This window comes from Chiloscyllium punctatum, chromosome 1 (genome assembly GCF_047496795.1).
Source record: "Chiloscyllium punctatum isolate Juve2018m chromosome 1, sChiPun1.3, whole genome shotgun sequence".
Lineage (NCBI taxonomy): Eukaryota > Metazoa > Chordata > Chondrichthyes > Orectolobiformes > Hemiscylliidae > Chiloscyllium > Chiloscyllium punctatum.
Genome location: NC_092739.1, coordinates 155600036 through 155620127, shown reverse-complemented (window position 1 = coordinate 155620127; position 20092 = coordinate 155600036). Strand labels below are relative to the sequence as shown.

The 20092-nt window shown below is 42.7% G+C and overlaps 1 protein-coding gene across 1 annotated transcript in view; it reads left to right on the top strand.

Moving 5' to 3' along the window:
• LOC140482746 (disintegrin and metalloproteinase domain-containing protein 12-like) overlaps window positions 1–19638 on the top strand; it is a 59405-nt gene extending 39767 nt beyond the window's left edge. The window contains exons 10-14 of the mRNA XM_072580326.1: window positions 954–1035; window positions 4540–4676; window positions 10671–10776; window positions 15145–15196; window positions 17344–19638. Of these exons, the coding sequence (XP_072436427.1) occupies window positions 954–1035; window positions 4540–4676; window positions 10671–10776; window positions 15145–15196; window positions 17344–17483 (517 nt within the window). The 3' untranslated portion in view covers window positions 17484–19638. The remainder of the gene's footprint in view (window positions 1–953; window positions 1036–4539; window positions 4677–10670; window positions 10777–15144; window positions 15197–17343) is intronic.
• The last annotated feature ends 454 nt before the right edge of the window (window positions 19639–20092 follow it).

The window sequence follows — 20092 nt, the reverse complement described above, 5'->3', positions numbered from 1 at the left end:
GAACAGGATAGGGTTGTTTTCCCTGGAGTGTCAGAGGCTGAGGGGTGACCTTATAGAGGTTTACCAAATTAATGAGGGCCATGGATAGGGTAAAGAGGCAAAGTCTTTTCCCTTGGGTCGGGGAGTCCAGAACTAGAGGGCATAGGTTTAAGGTGAGAGGGGAAAGATATAAAAGAGACCTATGGGACAACTTTTTCACACAGAGGGTGTATGGAATGAGCTGCCAGAGGAAGTGGTGGAGGCTGGTACAATTACAACATTTAAGAGGCATTTGGATTGGTATATGAATCGGAAGGGTTTGGAGGGATATGGGCCGGGTGCTGGCAGGTGGGATGAGATCTCAATGACTCTATAACTCACCTTCACTCATCTATCCATATCCTTTGATCTGTTTCAGACCATAGCCCTTCACTTAACACCTATGTCTCGATGGCTTGAATTCCTATACATTTGGTGTGGGGTCAGAAGGGGAGAGACTATTTGTAAACCTATGTACTTAGTATACCTTCTGCATTGCCATAGATTGACAGTATGAACACTGAGGTATTTTTGGATTGTACAGAAATGTAACTCCCAGCTGCGCCACTGTGGGGAGCTGTTGCTTTAGAATATTATCAGGAGAGGCTGGTGGTTGTAGATGGGTATCCTCAGGGAGAAAGTGAGGACTGCAGATGCTGGAGATCAGAGCTGAAAATGTGTTGCTGGAAAAGCGCAGCAGGTCAGGCAGCATCCAAGGAACAGGAGAATCGACGTTTCGGGCATAAGCCCTTCTTCAGGAAGATTCTTGAAGATGGGTATCCTCAGCACAGGTCTGGAGCACTGCTGAACCAATGAGTTGTTTATGGAAATATTACCATGAAGTTATATAAGGAGGGTGCCTTGCAGTCAGTATTGTGCCTTGTATTTCAACATTTTCACTGAATGATCTTCCTGACTATTTTGTTTCTCCTCAGTGGCATGCCTTTTAAAGAGTCGGTGGGACAAGCCTATCTGAATGCCATGTGCTCAGAAGAGAGAAGTGGAGGAGTTGTCAAGGTATGACCTTACGTCATTCAGGCAAATCCGCTTGGGTGAAGTTTCATTCTTTTTGAGTCGAATTCTGGAAAATGGGGTTTAAGATCCAACATTAAAGTCCAATACAGCGTTAGTGGATATAAGATATGGCTCAGATTAAGGGTGAATCAGATGTAACCTGAATAAGACTTATGTAAAGCAATGTGTAAACTGTTACAAATGGGTCAGATAGGATCTCTCCAGCGTGGAAGCAGGACGTTTGCCCCTTTGAGTCCATTCAAATCTCCGAAGAGCATCCCACCCAAACCCACTCCCCCTACCCTAGCTTTTCTCATGGCTAATCCACCAAGCTGACATGTCCCTGGACACTATTTGGCAATTTAGTAGGGTCAATCCACCTGATAATGTTAGGCATTGCATTTGATTGGTTTCACGGGGCGGCGCAACATCGAGGGCCGAAGGGCCTGGACTGCGCTGTAATATTCTATTGCTCTACCCAAATAAAGCAGTAGTAGAGATGGTACATGGTTGCCATAGCATGGGAAATTTGCAAAATACTGAATCCCTCATCAATTTCTTGGTTGATCAATATTGACCGGAAACTCAACTGAGTCAGTCATATAAATAATATGCCTGCAAGGTCAGGCCAGAGGCTGGGAATGCTGTGTGAAGCGAGTAACTTGTCTCCCGACTCCCCAAAGCATTCATTACCTGGAAGAAAGAAGTCAAGACATTCTCCACTGACCAAGAGTGAAGTTCTAATCACACTCAAGAAGCTCAACACAGAGCAGCCTGCCTGATCAAAACTCCATCCACCACCGTGAACATTCTCTGCCTCCATCACCAACATACAATGGCATTAGGGGGTTGGGTCACTTCGTTGGCTAGTTTTGCAATGCAGAGCGATACCAACAGTGGAGGTTCAATTCCCGCCCTGGCTGAGGTTACCATGAAGGACTCTCCTTCTCAATTGCTCCCCTGCGTGGTGACTTCAGAATAAACTCACTACCAATTTTCTCTTTCTCTCTCTCTTTCCTTAATGAAAAGGAAGAGATGTAGTCTGTAAGGCTATGGTGACTTTACATTGGTGTCACTAACTACAATATACAAGATGCATTGGATCAAGTTTCTTTCAGCAGGACTTCCTAAATCCATGAACTTTACCACCAAAGAACAAAAAGGCAGCTAAATGCATCTCCTGAAAGATCCCATGTAAGCCATTTACCGTCCTGACTTGGAACATTGTCAACTTTCCTGCAGTTTTGTTGGATCGAAATCCTGGAACCCACCACTCACCTCCCACTATTGGTATACCTACATACCAATGATTTCCAGCAGGCAGCTGACCCCGTCTCGGGCGTTTAGGCATGGTAAAAAAAAGCTGGCTCAGGCACATCCCCATGAACAGAATCATAAGTCAGTTCTATCACACGTTAATGAGAGCAGGGTCAAAAATAGCACAATTCCATGATTACTCCGCTCATGAAGAATGGGATTAAGCATGGGTTTGATGCAGCTGCATCTCATTTAGCTCCCCCCCTTTGCAATCTGTTCTCACACCGACAATAAGAGAATGTGACACTCCAGATCTCACACCTGCTCATCTCGTGACTTCTTCCTGAGGAGTTTTGCCAAGCAGAGCGGAATTAAAGGCAGTTTTCTGCTGTCTGTGTATTCACACTTAAAGTTGGATTAAGACCTTGAAACTCTTTTCATTTAACGACGATTTAACAGGGAGCAGGGAAATAGATACCCATTGGTCTTAATCCTATGTAAATGACAGGTCCAGAATAATTACTTCACTGGATCATGGAAAGCTAAAATGAAATTCACTTCACCAATGAAGGGTTGGGCTGTTCCTCTGTTTGGACGAGTTAGTGACAAGGACAGTTTAAAATTATCAGTAAGAATGATCTTGAGACGGGTTACAGGAAATTTATTTGTATAGAGAGCTGTTGAAGGAAAAGGGAGATAATGAGGCACAGATCATTGCAACTTTGAAGAGATGTTTACAATAGAGGTAGGTAAAGAGAATGAAGGCATTTCCAGTACAGAAGCACTCATTTGGCCGATCGAGACCATGACACTAACCTGCAGAGCAATAATTTCAGTGCCACTGCCGTATTGATTTATTGTTGTCACATGTACCGAGATACAGTGAAAAGTGTTGTTTTGCATGCTATACAGGCAGCTTGTACCATACAAAGTGCATCCAGGTAACAGAACAGAATGTGGAATACGGTATCATAGCTGCAGAGAAAGTGCACAGAGATCTGAATTAACACTTGAGAGAGGTCTGTTCAAAAGTCAGGTAATAGTGGGGAAGAAGCTGTTCTTGAATCTGTTTGTACATGTACTTTTATTCGTCCTGAAAGGTTTTGCCCTGGAATATTGACTTTCCTGCCCTCAGATGCTCTCTGAAGCTGTAGTCTTCCAGCTTCACATCTATTGACTCTGACTTCTAGCATCTGCAGTCCTCACTGTCTCTTATACAAACTTTTATAAGTTCTGCCTGATGGAAGAGGGTGGAAGAGAGTATAACCGGGATGGGAGGGGTCTTTGATTGTATTGGCTGTTTTTTCCAAGGCAGTGGGATGTCTCGATGGAATCAATGGATGCAAGGCTGGTTTGTGTGATGCACTGGGCTGTGTTCACAACTCTCTGTAGTTTTTTGTGGTCTTGAGAAGAGCATTTGCTGTACCAAGCTGTGATACATCCAGATAGGATCCTTTCTATAGTGTATCTATGAAAATTGATAACATTATTTCCTTTGAGTGTCCATCAAGTTTCTTTTGAAATCACCTCCTCATCTATGATTCCACCACCCTTATTTGGGCAATGAGCTCCAGGCCATTTCCACTCATAGCTTGAAGCAGTCCTTTCCCATGTTTCCCTGTATTGCTTACCCAAAACCTTAAGTCAGCATCCTCTAGTCTTTGTGCCATCAGCTAACAGAAAGAATATTTTCTTGATTACCTTATCTAGCCTGATGTAATCTGCAACCTCGATTATATCTTCCAGAAATCGCTTTTACTTCAAGAAGAATGACCCCAGCCTTTCCAACTGAACCTTGTATCTAAACTACCCTCAAAGATTCTCAGGAACCATTTTAATAAATCTCCCCTGCACCCTCTCAAAGTCCTGCGCACTCTTGCTAAAGTGTGACCTCATCTTGTTTTCATATTCCTCGGAATCCATCTGCGTCAGTTCCTATTTAATGAGGTATCATTTACTTCTCAGCAATCTTCAATAATCTTAATTTATGCACATTATTTCTTTTTTGGAATTCTATGTCCCTCACCTTGTCAATTTAGTTTAAACCCTCCCCAGCCACAAAAAATTAATTGGTTTTGCACTCCTTTGAGGGTTGGATGAGTTAGAAAATTTGCTTGTGTTATAAAAACTCAAAGATGTAGATCAAAAATTGTGAACTTATACCCAAGTGTGGAAGTTGCTTTATGTGACAAGATGTATCATGTTAATAAATGCCATGTTGTTTCTTTTTCACTCCTGTTCCATTTGCAGGACACATGGGCCAGCACCCGAGAAGTGGCTAAATATATCGCTCATGAGATAGGTCACAATCTGGGCATGTATCACGATGAACCCAGTTGTCAATGTCCTGTCACCTCTGGGAAGTGCTTACTGGCGGAATCAGCTGTGTAAGGACAATCAACAAATCCTTCATTCTGCTTAATGAGCTTGTAAAGGTCATTCTACTCCTTAAAAGAAAGACTTAACAATTGTTTCCTTTGCAACATTTATACGTCAACCTACAGGATCATTTGCAGATAGGCAGTAAATCAGTATTGAGAGTGTGGTGCTGGAAAAGCACAGCACGTCAGGCAGCATCCGAGGAGCAGAGAATCGACATCAGGGCTTATGCCCAAAATGTCGACTCTCCTGCTCCTCAGATGCTGCCTGACCTGCTGTGCTTTTCCAGTACCACGCTCTCGACTCTAACCTCTAGCATCTGCAGTCCTCACTTTCTCCTAGCTAAATCAGTATGACCATTTTTACCCTATTTTGGACAGACGTATGAATAGAAATGGTTCAGAGGGATCTGGGCCAAATGCATGCAAATTGCACAAATTTAGTTTGGGAAACTTGGTTGGCATGGATGATTGGGACCAAAGGTATGCATAAACCTCTCTGGATTTTTATTTCCAGTGGCTTCATTGTGTGCCATCGACTATTGACCGAGGTTAAGGTGAACCCATGATGTGGGATCACAGAAAACCTTGTCTTTGAGCTGGCTACGCTCAAAGCAGTTTGTGCTGGTGGTCCTATCAAGTGCAATGGTTGTTGTTTATGTGAATGACCAGGACTCCAGGCAGCAATAGCTCTAACACCCAGACCAGCAGCACAGTAGGATGAATGTGATGCCTGGGAAAGTTGGCTTATCTCCTTTTCAAGCAAACAGGGGAAAAAAACTTGTGCAATATTGTAAAGAGCTCAAGTTTTTTAAAAATTCCTTCATAGAATGATGGCGTCACTGGCTAGGCCAGTATTGTTAATCATTCCTAATTTGTCCAGAGGGCAGTGAAGAGTCAACTATACTGCTCTGGGTTTGGGGGTCACATGTAGGCCAGACCAGGTAATGATGGCAGTGTCCTTCCCTAAAGGACATTAGAGAACCAGATGGGTTTTCCCAACAGTTGGTAATGAATTCATGGTCATTTATTGACTCTTAACATCAGATTTCTTTTTCCCATTAAATTCAAATCCCATGATCCGCTGTGGCAGGACTTGAACTCAGATCCCCAAAATGTTACCTGAGCATCTAGATTAACAGTCCCGCAGAAATACCACTAGGCCACTACCTTCCCTTTGTGAAAATAATCAACTGGTTAACTCATGTGGGCAGACTATCAGTTGTGGATGAATGTATGGATGAAGGCTCGGCATATGCGCACCAAGGAGAGGGTGACAGAGAGTCACACCCCTCACCCCCCAACTCCTGCTCCCTGTGACACCCATCACATGAGGCACCAAAACCACCCTCAATACCTCCACAAAGAGCATGTTGTTTCTGCAGGCAATTCTCCACCTTGTTTGGGGAGGGTGCTGTACCAGCAACAGCCACAGCTTGCTCCATGGTATCTCCAGCCCCTGGAGCTGTCCACCTCTGATTGGACCTCCTCATTCCATGACTGGTCCAAAGTCAGCCAGTCAGATACCTCATTGTGGGAAGATCCTGCAGGCTTTCGCACCCTGATAGGTTTACCTTTCAGACTTGGTCTATCAATGGGAAGGAACTTTCCATTGTGACAGCATAGAGGCAGACAAATTCTCCTGCCATGTTCCTGATGACCTAATCCCATGTCCCTTGCTCTCCCTGCAAAGTGTACTCTCTTCCCTGTTGCAAATCCCTGTTGAAAATTAATATTGTCTCTGCCTCCACCACACTCTCAGGTAGCTGGACCTAACCACATGCTGCTGTTTTTTTATTTGTGTCAATGTTGGTCCCTACGTTAAAGTCAAATCTCCTTGATTTTGACCCTACTGCTCAGTTTCCCTCCATGTACTCTGTCCCTACATAATGCTACATGATTATAGATTTGTCTATAATATCATCTTGCCAGCTTTACTTTCCCAAAGAGAACAATGCCAGCTTCACCAATCTGTCCATGTAACTGGAATCCCTTATCACTCAAACTGTTCTTGTGAATCTTTTCTTGAGCCTCTTTAAACTCTTGACATGCGTTCTGTAGAGGGGTGCCCAGAATTAGATACAATGGTCCAGTTGAAGTCAAACCAAAGTTGCATAAAACTTTGTATAACTTCCTTGCTTTTCTGGTCTATGTCTCTTTTTGTATTACTCAGGAACCTGGATGGCCTTTTAACCACTTTCTCATTCTGCCTTTCTGGGACACAGATACCCAGCTTAGGAATTCCTGATCCTTATTAGAACTGAACCCTTCATTTTGTATTGCCTCTCTGTGTTCTTGCTACCATTGTGCACCACCTCACACTACTGTGCACTAGATCACACCTGCCACCTTCTACCCTTTCCATTAGCCTAAATCTTTGTGAAGTTTATCACTATTGTCTGCACAGTTTTTTTTTTACATGATCAATGCCTGTGCCATATCAATGGGGCAGGGTTATCGAAGATCACTATGGAAGGTGGCTTTTTAAGACTTTAGTTAGCCACACTTGGAATATTGCATTGAATTCTGGTTGCTACATTACATGTGGAGGCTTTGGAGAAGGTGCAGAAGAGGTTTACCAGGATGTTACCTGGATTAGAGAATATGAGCTACAAGGAGAGGTGAGAGAGAGAAAAATAATTCTGGAGCAGCGGAGGCTGAGGGGTGACTTGATAGAAGTCTATAAAATTATGAGATGGCATACATACAGTTATCGGTCAGAATCTTTTTCCCAGAGTTGAAGTATGTAAAACTAGGGGGCATGCATTTTAGGTGAGAGGGGGAATGTTCAAAGGAGATGTGAGGTTTTTACACGGAGAGTGGTAGGAGTATGGAATGTGCTGCCAGTGGTGGTGGAGGCAGATACGATAGGGGCATTTAAGAAACTGTTAGATAAGCACATGAATACACAAGGGCAGGCAGAAGGGATCCGTTTAATTTGGTGTCATGTTCAGCACAACAACATGGGCTGAAGGGCCCAATCCTGTGCTGTACTGTTCTATGTTCTCCCTAGGAGAAAGTGAGGACTGCAGATGCTGGAGACCAGAGTTGAAAAGTGTGGTGCTGGAAAAGCGCAGCAGGCCAGGCAGCATCCGAGGAGCAGAAGAATCGACGTTTCGGGCATAAGCCCACATTCCTGAAGAAGGGCTTATGCCCGAAACATCGATTCCCCTGCTTCTCGGATGCTGTCCGGCCTGCTGTGCTTTTCCAGCACCACACTTTTCAACTCTGGTCTCCCTAGTTCCAGATGCAGTGCATTTTCAGGTTTCCTCTGCACAATTTGAGTATTGTGTGCAGCTCTGATCGCTGCACTATAGGAAGGATGTGGAGGCTATGGAGAGGGTACAAAAGAGATTTACCCAGATGTTCCCTGGTATGGAGTGCATTAGCTACAAGGAGATTTTGGACAAATTTGGATTGTTTTCACTAGGGTATCAGTGGCTGAGGGGCGACCTGATAGAAGTATATAAAATTATGGGAGACATCGATAGGTGGACAGTCAGAGTCTTTTTCCCAGTGTGGAAATCTCAAATACGGGGGTGGGGGGGGGTATAGGTTTAAGGTGAGTGGGGGATTGTTTAAAGGAGAAGTGTGAGGCAAATCTTTTTTACACAGAGGGTGGTAGGTGCCTGGAAGGCACTGCCAGGTGATTTAGTAGAAGCAGGTATAATAGCAAAGTTTAAGAAGCATTTAGACAGACATATGAACAGGCAGAGAATAGAAAGATACAGACCATGTTCAGGCAGATTGAATTAGTTTGGAATGATATCATGGACAGTACAGACATGATTGGCTGAAGAGCCTGCTCCTGTGTTATACTGTTACAGAGTCATAGATAAAGTCAATGAGTCATAGAATCATACAGCATGAAAACAAATCCTTCGGTTCAACTCGTCCACATTGATCATCAGATGGGCCAAGGGCTGAGGAGGGACAGATGGAATTTAATTTAGGTAAATGTGAGGTGCTGCATTTTGGGAAAGCAAATCTTAGCAGGACTTATACACTTAATGGTCAGGTCTTAGGGATTGTTGCTGAACAAAGGGACCTTGGAATGGAGGTTTGTAGCTCCTTGAAAGTGGAGTCGCAGGTAGATAGGATACTGAAGAAGGCAGTTGGTATGCTTTCATTTATTGGTCAGAGTATTGAGTACAGGAGTTGGGAGGTCATGTTGAGGCTGTACAGGGCATTGGTTAGGCCACTGTTGGAATATTGCATGCAGTTCTGGCCTCCTTCCTATCAGAAAGATGTTGTGAAACTTGAAAGGATTCAGAAAATATTTACAAGGATGTTTCCAGGGTTGGAGGATTTGAGCTATAGGGAGAGGCTGAACAGGCTGGGGCTGTTCCCTGGAGCGTTGGAGGCTGAGGGGTGACCTTATAGAGGTTAATAAAACTATGAGGGGCATGGATAGGATAAATAGACAAAGTCTTTTCCCTGGGGTGGGGGAGTCCAGAACTGGAGGGCATAGGTTTAGGATGAGAGGGTTAAGATATAAAAGAGACCTAAAGGGTAATATTTTCACGCAGAGGGTGGTACATGTATAGAATGAGCTGCCAGAGGAAGTGGTGAAGGCTAGGACAATTACAACATTTAAAAGGAATCTGGATGGGTATATGAATAGGAAGGGTTTGGAAGAATATGGGCCGGGTGCTGGCAGGTGGGACGAGATTAGGTTGGGATATCTGGTTGGCATGGACAAGTTGGACCGAAGGGTCTGTTTCCATGCTGTACATCTCTATGGCTGTATGTTCTCAAACTAAATTAATCCCATTTGCCCACGTTTGGCCCATATCCCTCTAAGGAGGGCTGAAGAAGGGCTTATGCCCGAAACGTCGACTCTCCTGCTTCCTTGGATGCTGTGCTTTTCCAGCAACACATTTTTCAGCTCTGATCTCCAGCATCTGCAGTCCTCACTTTCTCCATATCCCTCTAAACCTTTCTTATTCACGTACCTGTCCAAATGCCTTTTAAATGTTGCAACTGGACAAGCATCTATCACTTGCTCTGGTAGTTTATTCCCTTCATGCACCACTCTCTGCATGAAAAAGTTGTCCCTGGGGTCCCTTTTAAATCTTTCTCCCCTCACCCTAAAAATTTTGCCCTCTAGTTGTGATCTCCCCTACCCTGGGGAATAGTTGAAATTACGTTAAATCAGAGCTGCACCATTTAAAAATGGAAGTGGGAATCTGTTAATTCCTTATCCAGAAGGCTATGGATACTAGGATAATTAGATGCTGAAGGAGATTGATACATATTTGCGAAGTAAGGATAACCTCACTTGGGTTACCCTTACTAAGGGGTTCTGGAACAATAGCAAATGGAGTTGAGGTGTAGGTCAGCTATGACCTGATTGCACGGTGGAGTGCACACCAACAAAATAAAGAACTCCTACATTTACCCATTTTTGCAGCTTTCTTAAATCTGTGTCCTCTATTTAGTCACCACCCTGTCAAGTGTTTCACTGGAATTTCTACTCTATCAAAATGGTTCATAACTTGAACCACTTCTATTAAATCATAAGTTTATAAGATCATTAGTGGTACAGATCGGGTTAATGATAGATGTTTTTTTCTCTCGGGTGGGGGATTTCAAGACTGGGGGCACATTTTTAAGGTGAGAGGAGAGAGATTTTAAGAAGACATGAAAGGATAATTTTTTGATACAGAGTGTGGTTTGTGTGTGAAATGAACTTGCTGAGAAATAGTGGATGTGGGCACAATTATAATGTTTAAAAGGCATTTGGAGAAGTACATAAGTAGAATCCTGAGGGATATGGGCCTGAAGAACTCTATGACTCTATTGAGCTTTCAATCTTTGAAAAAGAACCATCTGGGCTATTGTGGTCTCTATATAAGTCAAATCCCTGACGCCATTCAAATAAATTGCCTCTATACTCGCACCTGGAAAATTAAAAACAAACAAAGGAACCTCATTTGTTGATTGCCTTCAGTTTTCCCAAAGTAATTGTCTTTGCTCAAAAGTGTGTTTTTCTTTGTACAGGTGGATGATGAATCCAGTATTCAGTAACTGCAGTATAGCGTCCCTCAAACAGTTCTTGAATCACCAAAACATCAGCTGTTTAATGGACCGGCCAAATTTCTCGATGGTGAGTGACGATTTCTCAAGTTGTCCAGCATTAATAAACGTCCCACTTAGATTACCAATTCCACCTCATTTGGCAAGACAGGCAACTAGTAAATTGTTCTTCAGGGCTGGATAGTCAAAACCTGAAGGAAAAGGGACACTTACTTAGTTACAATTTTCCAAACTGACAAGAAGCTCAATAGGCTGGGGCTGTTTTCTCTTGAGCATCAGAGGCTGAGGGGTGACCTTATAGAGGTTTATAAAATCATGAGGAACACAGATAGGGTGAATAGTCAAGGTCTTTTCCCCAGGGTAGGGGAGTCCAAAACTAAAGGAGATAGGTTTAAGGTGCAAGGGGGGAGATTTGAAAGGGACTTGAGGGGCAAACATTTTCAGGCAAGGAATGGTATGTGTATGGAATGAGCTGCCAGAGGAAGTGGTGGAGGTACAGTTACAACATTTAAAAAGCATCTGGATGGGCACATAAATAGGAAGAGTTTCGGGGGCAAATGCTGGCAAATGGGACTAGATTCATTTAGGATATCTGCTCAGCATTGATGAATTGGACCGAAGGGTCTGTTTCTGTGCAGTACATCTTTCTGACTCAATGGCTCTATTTCATTTATTCTGACTCTCTGTTTCCTGTTGGGTAACAAATTCTCCATCCATGCTAATATATCATCCCAACACCATATCTTACATGGTAGATATTTATGTGGTACATTATCAGCTGCCTTTTGAAAATCCAAATACATGATCCAGTATCCATCCTTTTCATTGCAGCTTCAAAGCACTCGATAAATTTATCAAACATGATTTCCCTTTCACAAAACCATATTGCCTCTGCCTAATTTTGTAATGCTACAACTTTCTTAATAAAAGATCCTAGTGATCTCAGCTATGACAGATATTAGGTAATGGATGTTTTTAGATTAGATTACTTACAGTGTGGAAACAGGCCCTTCGGCCCAACAAGTCCACACCGCCCCGCCGAAGCGCAATCCACCCATACCCCTACATTTACCCCTTACCTAACACTACGGGCAATTTAGCATGGCCAATTCACCTGACCTGCACATCTTTGGACTGTGGGAGGAAACCGGAGCACCCGGATGAAACCCACGCAGTCACGAGGAGAACGTGCAAACTCCACACAGTTAGTCACCTGAGGCGGGAATTGAACCCGGATCTCTGGCGCTGTGAGGCAGCAGTGCTGACCACTGTGCCACCGTGCCGCCCACAAAATGTATGTTTTCTTGCTGAGCTGGAAGGTTGTTTTTAGACATTTCGTCATTTTGAGGACGATTGGGAAATGTCTCTGAACCTAGATCAAAAATTCAGCCAAAAGATTTCACCTTCCAAACATCTGACTCCTCTACCTTTGCCATTGAAGCAGATAATGTTATTCGCATGAACATGGAACATTTTCCAACTCCATCGCTCCATTCTTCAGACCTGATTTTGGCCCAGTCCTATCTGTCATCCTGCAAGTTTTAAAGCATGGCCTACTGGACTGAATAGACTGCTTTTCAAATTATTATTGGACTGAATCATCAAAAGATGTGCCTCTGCTAGGCAGCAAATGATCCTTTTGTTCCACCAGTCCCCAAAAGTGTTTAACTTTTACTGTCTTTTCTATCTTAATACAGAGGAGCCTCGATTATCTGAAGGACATGGGCAGGGAGTATTTTATTTGTTTAATGGAATGCTGGATAATCGATGTCAGATAACATCGTTAACCATGCGTCGGGACCTTGCAATCTTGTTTGGGTGATCCGAAATTCAGATAACTGAATGTTGGATAATTGAGGTTCCTCTGTATTCCAGTTGGTTTCCTACTCTAGAGAAAACTGTCCATTTTATCCCCTGATCGCCTATCACCATGACCTGAATAAAACAACTCCCACTGCTGCATCTAGTCGGATCAGTAAGATGGGAATAATTTGTTCTCTCTCAGCTCTAACGGGTCTGCTGTTTACTAGACTTCTTAACAAAAAATTGAATTCCAATTGCACGATCTGTCATTATCCTGAACATTATCGTGAGGCTCTGCATGTCCAAGGCAGTAAGGTTGCCACTATGCCACCAGCTCCCTCAACAAGAAAGGGGAGGTGATGGCCTCATTGTACTGTTGCTAGACTATGAGTCCAGAGATTAATGTCCTTTAAGGAAGGAAATCTCTGGTCTGGCCTACATGTCACTCTGGACCCACAGAAATGTGGTTAACTCTTAACTGCTCTCTGAGAAATTAGGGATAGAGATTATGGCCAAGTCAGTGACACCCCATATCCCATGTCACCTTCATCTACCTCTCGCATTCCCAGCTACCTTCCCCCCCACCCCACCCCCACCCCCTGCCATTTATATCTCAGCCCCCTTGGCTCACAAGTCTCATTCCTGATGAAAGACTTGCATCTGAAACATCGATTCTCCTGCTCCTCGGATGCTGCCTGACCTGCTGTGCTTTTCCAGCACCACACTCTTGACTCTGATCTCCAGCATCTGCAGTCCTCACTTTCTCCTAATGTTTCTGACTCTACTACCACTGCTGGCAGTGCATTCCATGCACCCACCACTCTTTGTGTAAAGAACCTACCTCTGACATCTCCCGTAAACCTTCCCCATGCACCTTAAAATTATGTCCCCTCGTGATAGACATTTCCATCCTGGGAAATGTCTCTGGTTATCCACTCTATCTATGCCTCTTATCTTGTACACCTCTATCAAGTTACCTCTCATCTTTCTTTGCTCCAATGAGAAAAGCCCTAGCTCACTCAACCTTTCTTCATAAGACATGCCCTCCAATCCAAGCAGCATCCTGGTAAATTTCCTCTGAATGTGCTGTAAAGTTTCCAAATGCTTCATATAATGAGGCAACCAGAACTGAACACATATTCAAAGTGTGGCCTAAGCACGGCTTTATAGAGCTGCAGCATAACATTGTGGCTCTTAAACTCAATCCTGCTGCCAATGAAAGCCTTCTTCACTTGGGTGGCAATTTTGAGGGATCTATGGATATGGACCTGAAGTTTCCTTTTTTCCTCACACTGCCAAGAATCCTGCGTTTAGCCCTGTAATCTGCATTCAAATTCAGCCTTACAAAATGAATTATTTCACACTTCTCCAGGTTGAACTCCATCTGCTACTTTTCAGCTCAGTTCTGCATCCTGTCAAGGTCCTGTTGCAACCTACAACAGCTCTCCACATTACCTACAACCTTCGTGTCATCGGCAAACTTACTAACCCACCCTTCCACTTCCTCATCCATCAAATCAGCCTCCAATATCTTCTAGCAGTCTACACCTTTCTCTTAACTATTTGCTGCTTGGCCATTTAGTGAATACTCAATAAAATCTTTATCTTGGCACTAATGTTTAAATCGAAATCATTATTAGCAACCATGAGCAGCAAGTGATCCAATACTGAGTCCAACAGAATCCAACTGGAAAAATAATCTTTGTATTGCTAATTGACCAAAACTATTTGCTTCTTGAGTAGTTATGGAAGCTGTTATGAACTTACAGGATTACAAAGGGGCCTTGATCATTTAGGCCAATGGGCTGAGGAGTGGCAGGTAGAGGTTAATTGGGATAAATATGAAGTATTGCATTTTGGTAAAACAAACAAGAGCAGAACTTATACAGTTAATGGTAGGGTCTTGGATAGCATTGTTGAACAGAGACCTATGCGTTCAGGTACATAGTTCTTTGAAAGTTGCATCACAGGTATTCAGGGTCATTAAGAAGGCGTTTAGCACGCTTGTCTTCATTGCTCAGACTATTGAGTATAGGAGTTGGGACATCGTGTTGAGGTTGGTGAGAATACTTTTGGAGTACAGTGTACAGTTCTGTTCATCCTGTAATAGGAAATATAGGGTTCAGGATGGATTCTTGAAGGAATGGAAGGTATGAATTATAAAGATCGGCTGGATAGGCTGGGACATTTTTTCACTGAAGCATGGGAGATTGAAGGGTAGAGGCTTATAAAGTCATGGGGGCGTACATAAAGTGAATAGCAAAGGTCTTTTCCCAAGGGTAGGGGACTTCAAAACTAGGGGGCATATTTTAAAGGTGAGAGGAGAAAGATTTAAAAGGGATCTGATTGGCAACTTTTTCACACAGAGGGTGGTTCACATGTTGAATGAATTGCGAGAGGAAATGATAGATATGGGTACAGTTACAACATTTAAAAGACATTTGGACCAGTACATGAAAGATTTAGAGAGATTTGGGCCAAATGCAGGTTACAGTTTCTCCCCCACTGATCAGCTGTTGGTAGTCTGTTTGCGTTAGCCCTCATCAACCTAAAGGCTACATTCCTGGATCTCTATCTTCTCTAAAACAGCGACTGAACACCAAGGGTAATGAGTTTCATTGCTTTCTTTTCTCAGAATATCACAGTCGCATTGTTTAATGACAACATCAGAAGACACTACAAAATCAGTAAGTATCATAGAATCCCATCAGTGTGGAAACAGATCATTCAGTCCATCAAGCCCACACCAACCTTTCAAAGAACATCCCACCCTGATTTACCTTCTATCCTTGTAACCCCACATGTACCAAGACTAACCTACCTAGCTTGCACATCCCTGATCACGATAGGGAAATTTCCCATGGCCGATTCACCTGACCTGCTCATCTTTTGACTGTAGGAGGAAACTGGAGGACCCAGAGGAAACCCATGCAGACACGGGGCGAATGTGCAAACTCTATACAGCTAGTCACTCAAGTGTGGAAGTGAACTGGGTTCTTGGCACTGTGAGACAGCAGTGCTAACCACTGAACCACCGTGCCATCCTAAAGTACATGTATAAGATCCAAGTATTAAGAGGATAGGCAGAGAATAAGCCTGATCACTAGACAGGATAAATGAAAAGAAAATATTTGCATTGCCATAAGAACTGGTTACCAGAGGACACCGATCGAAAGAATTTGGCAAAAAAAAAACAACTGACAGGGAACAAGCATTTGTTTTTAGGAAGCAACTTTTGTGGTCAGGAATACATTGCTGAAGGAGATTTGTTCGTAAAATAAAATCAGAAGCATACTTGAAGTGCAAAAAGGTTTATCAGGAAAGGTCCATAATTCAATGCCATTGCAGGTACGATGGGTTTAATGGTCTCCAATGCTGTATGATTTTATAAGACATAAATGTGGAAGGTTGAATCCTTCCTTGCCTATTCTAAGAATACAAATTATTTAATACACAATTGTGCAGGGATTGTAACATAATTCCGTGTGGAAGTGGATTAACTTTGAATCAAACATAAAGGGTGAGGTAGGGAGAGAGAAAGGGTAATGAAATGGACTTGGAGTAGGTGGTGCCAATTAAAAAGCTAATATCAGCAGAGAGACATGGACCAGGGAGCTAGCTGGTTATCCAGAGACAAACAGGGGAAGATACAGCACTGAAATGGAACTATGGCATTCTCAAAAAAAGGCCCATAATTCTTTGGAAGCTCAGACACACAAAAAAAGGCCAACAAAATTAAGGAATATTCAAAGATGTTGAATTTTCTTTTGATAGAGCTGTAGAAAGAACTGGAAAGTAGAGCCAGAAGCATGGAGTAGTCACTTGAAAACATAGTGAATAAAAACTGTTACAGTCACAGAAACTGACACTGCCTTGGTCTGATGTGTAAAGAGATTATCGAGTAAACAAGGGCTATCGGTTGGGAATGTAATGTCTGCCCTGGTTTCTGTGGCTGTTGCCAGTTGGAGTTTCCAGTAAGAGCACTAATGTTGACCTTAATGTAAAAAAAAATTGAAAAATGATGTTAGATTCTGGAATGCGTCACATGGATTGGTCAGCTCAGATGACTGGTTTGCTGACACACAGTGATGTCAACAGCGTGGGTACAATTCCTATATCAGCTGAGGCCTGGGAAAAAGTCTTGGTTTCTTTACCTGTATTGACCCTTGGGTTAAACACATCACTTTCTAATGAGAGAGCAGCCCTCTGGGACTATGGAGACCATAGCATTTATCATTATGCAAATGGGGAATGAAGACAGGGTTGAGCTTCCTTGTGATGTTCTTCAATTGTCCGCACCCACAACCTAGGAGAAAGCTAGTGGTCCTTATAGCCATTGCAGGAGGTATCCCTTAGGTTGGAGGAAGGGTAAGTATAAAGCTGGCAGAAAATAAAGTGTCTGAGATGGAAAATATAACTTTTTTTTGTTTATTTTAGCAAAACATGGAAATCATAGAATCTTTACAGCATAGAAGCAGGCTATTCAGTCCTCACCAACGCTCCAAAACACATACAACCCAGACTCATACCTTCACCCTATAACCCTGCATTTCTCATGGCTAATCCACATGGCCTGTATATCCCAGGAATTTAACATGGCCATCCCTCCTGACCTGCACATCTTTGGATTGTGGGAGGAAATGGGAGCCCCCGGAGAAAACTTGCGCGGACACAGAGAGAATGTGCAAACTCCACCCAATCAAACCCAGGTCCCTGGCGCTGGCACACCACTGAGCTAGCGAGCTACCATCACCCATGGTAATGGTAGGTTTTGTTTTGCAAAACAATTACTGAATGTCTTGTTGACATCCATCTTTCTTGTTTCCAATAACAGGTGCGGTGATCTCAGTGTCGTTGTTCTTCCTCGTTATTGCTGGACTGATGATGGTAATTTTCCAGAAGCAAGGGCAAAGTGTCAAAGCTGCAAACCCTTATCAGTCCTCCCAAAGTCTCCTTCAGCAGAACACTGTCTAATTATAGGGCTGCTCGTGAGGTAAAGAGAACTCCATCACATCTCCCTACCAAGGATCTATTGAAAGATGCCCTTATTTTCAGGAAGACATAATCTCTCTGGACCAGCCCTTCACTCCTATATGATTGACTTCAGAAGTGAAACATGGTTGATGTCATTTATGAGTGGTGGAAAGACATGATCTGTCCAATCACTTTCTGTATATAATGTGGAGGATTTGCGAGCATTACATGATGGGGGTCCTGATCTACGACCACTGATCATTGAAACCAACCATCAGCATTTGCAAAAGACAATTTTCACCTAAAGACTTTGCTGCACTGAAGATTCCTCATAAGCCAAAGAAAAGGAATCCAAAAGCAAGAATGATTACACCTGAAACTCACACTAATGTTTTTGTAAATAGTAGTGAAGATGTTTTAGCAGAAACCCAGAATGTAGGTCACTGAATTGTTTGAAGGAAAACCAAAGTTGAGAGCTCAATGTTCCAGGGTCCAGAAGTTTTAGGTGCAATAGGAGGAGGAAATAGGAGAGATGGGTGTATTGCTGAAGCAATGAGGGAGGATGTCCTTCAAGGGTCTTCAAATGAGGACATCTGGATAGAGCTTAGAAATAAAAAAGAGATAATTACCTTGCTGGGATTAAACTACAGACTGCTGAACAGTCAGAGGGTGATAGATGAGCAGATATGTAGACAAATCACAGAAACATATGAGAGAAACAGGGCTATTGTTTTAGGGAATTTCATCTTTTGCTAAGTTGGCTTAGTGTGAAAGGATTACACAGGGTGGAATTTTAAAAGAGGTTTTTGTGCCAGTACATAGGTAGTCCTACCAGAGAGAGGACAGTGCTGGATCTAATCAGAGAGAGTGAATCTGGTCAAATTTCAGTGGGTGAGTATTTTGGGGATAGTGACCATAACTCAGTAAGTTTCAAAGTCGTTATGGAGAGAGATAAGTACAATGCATAAGTTAAGAGTCTAAATTAGGGGAAGTCCATTTTCAGTTTTGTTAGACAGAATATGGACCAAAAGCAGTTAAATGGGATTGGTGTAGTTTGGTGTTGGTTGGCATAGATACAGTAGGCCGAAGAGCTTGTTCCTATGCTATATTACTCTATAATGCTATCAATCCAGGATTGAAATATTTTTGTTTGTCTCTCAGAGAATCAAGAGATATGGGAATGGGCTGGGAAGTGGAGTTGAAGCCCAAGTATTACACAATAGAGCAGGCACAAGGACTGGGGGGTGTACCCACACTCCAATTTCTTGTGTTTCTTTTCATTTACTGTGAAACTCGAATAATCTGCAAAAGTGTGAAAGCATATTTAAAAAGCTAATTATTATTATTGAAGTTAAACTTTTTATATCTATTTTCCATCACACTTTGTATATAGTGTAAGAGATTGAAAGAGTTTTTTTAAAAAAAACATTCCTGGGATGAGGGCATTGTTGTCTAGGCCCATCCCTAACCTTTTTAAGAGTCAACCACATTGCTGTGGGTCTGGAGTCATGTGAAGGCCAGACCAGGTAAGGATGACTGTTTCCTTCCCAAAAAGGCATTAATGAACCAGATGGTTTTTTTTCCCAACAGTCAGCAATGGATTCATGGTTGTCATTAGATTCTTAATTTCAGACTTTCATTCAGTTGAAATTCCACCATCTGCTGCAGTGAGATTTGAACCTGGGTCCCCAGGGCTTCATCTAAATCCCTGGATTATTGGTCTAGTGATCATGCCACCACCTCCCCACAGTTGAGAGCAATACAAGTAACACCTCCCATTGTCACGATGTGAGTGATCATCAGCTGTGGCATTGTGATTAAGATGCTGGATTAAGCAACAACTCCATACCAATGGTCTGAAGAACATGGGTTCAAGTTCCACTATGGCAACTGGTGAAACTTGAATTCAATACAAAGCTAGCCTAATTGCGACCGCTGTTGATTGTCATAAAAATCCATCTGGATCATTCATCCCTTTAGGGAAGGGAATCTCTCATCCTTATCTGATCTGCTCTACATGTGACTCCAGACCTCTGGCAATGTGGTTGACTCTTAACTACCCCCCTGGACAAATAGGGATGAACAATAAATCCTGGTTTAGATGGACATGTCCACACCCCACAGATAAATTATGAAAATGACTGACTAACATCATTTGTGGCTTCAACAAAGTTAGTCATAATTTTGTAAAAATGTATCTAGTTCCTCTTAATGAAATAAAGCAATTATCGTTTTAAACATTGGTAATCTTTCCTAGACTCACTGATCATAGAACAGTGGGGAAGCTGTTGTGATAGGCACAGGTAAAAAGCTCCATTAAAGACTGAAAAGTCAGATCTGAAAAAGTGGCAGCAAATATTAGCAGAACTCGGAATGAGGCACTGAAGGAGTCCAGGCTGCTATGACAACTAAGAGGCGACATTGTCAAAAAGTCAACTTATAAAGGCTTTCAGGTTGTACAACAAGATGTGCATGTGTACCAGAACCTGATCACACCATCACACAGGCTTTGTGTCCGACAACTAGACTATATTTGAGGATCTGGTGAGCAAAACCTAACCAGTGTTTAAAAAAAAGCGAATTTAGCAGCGCACTAAACGTGACACCAA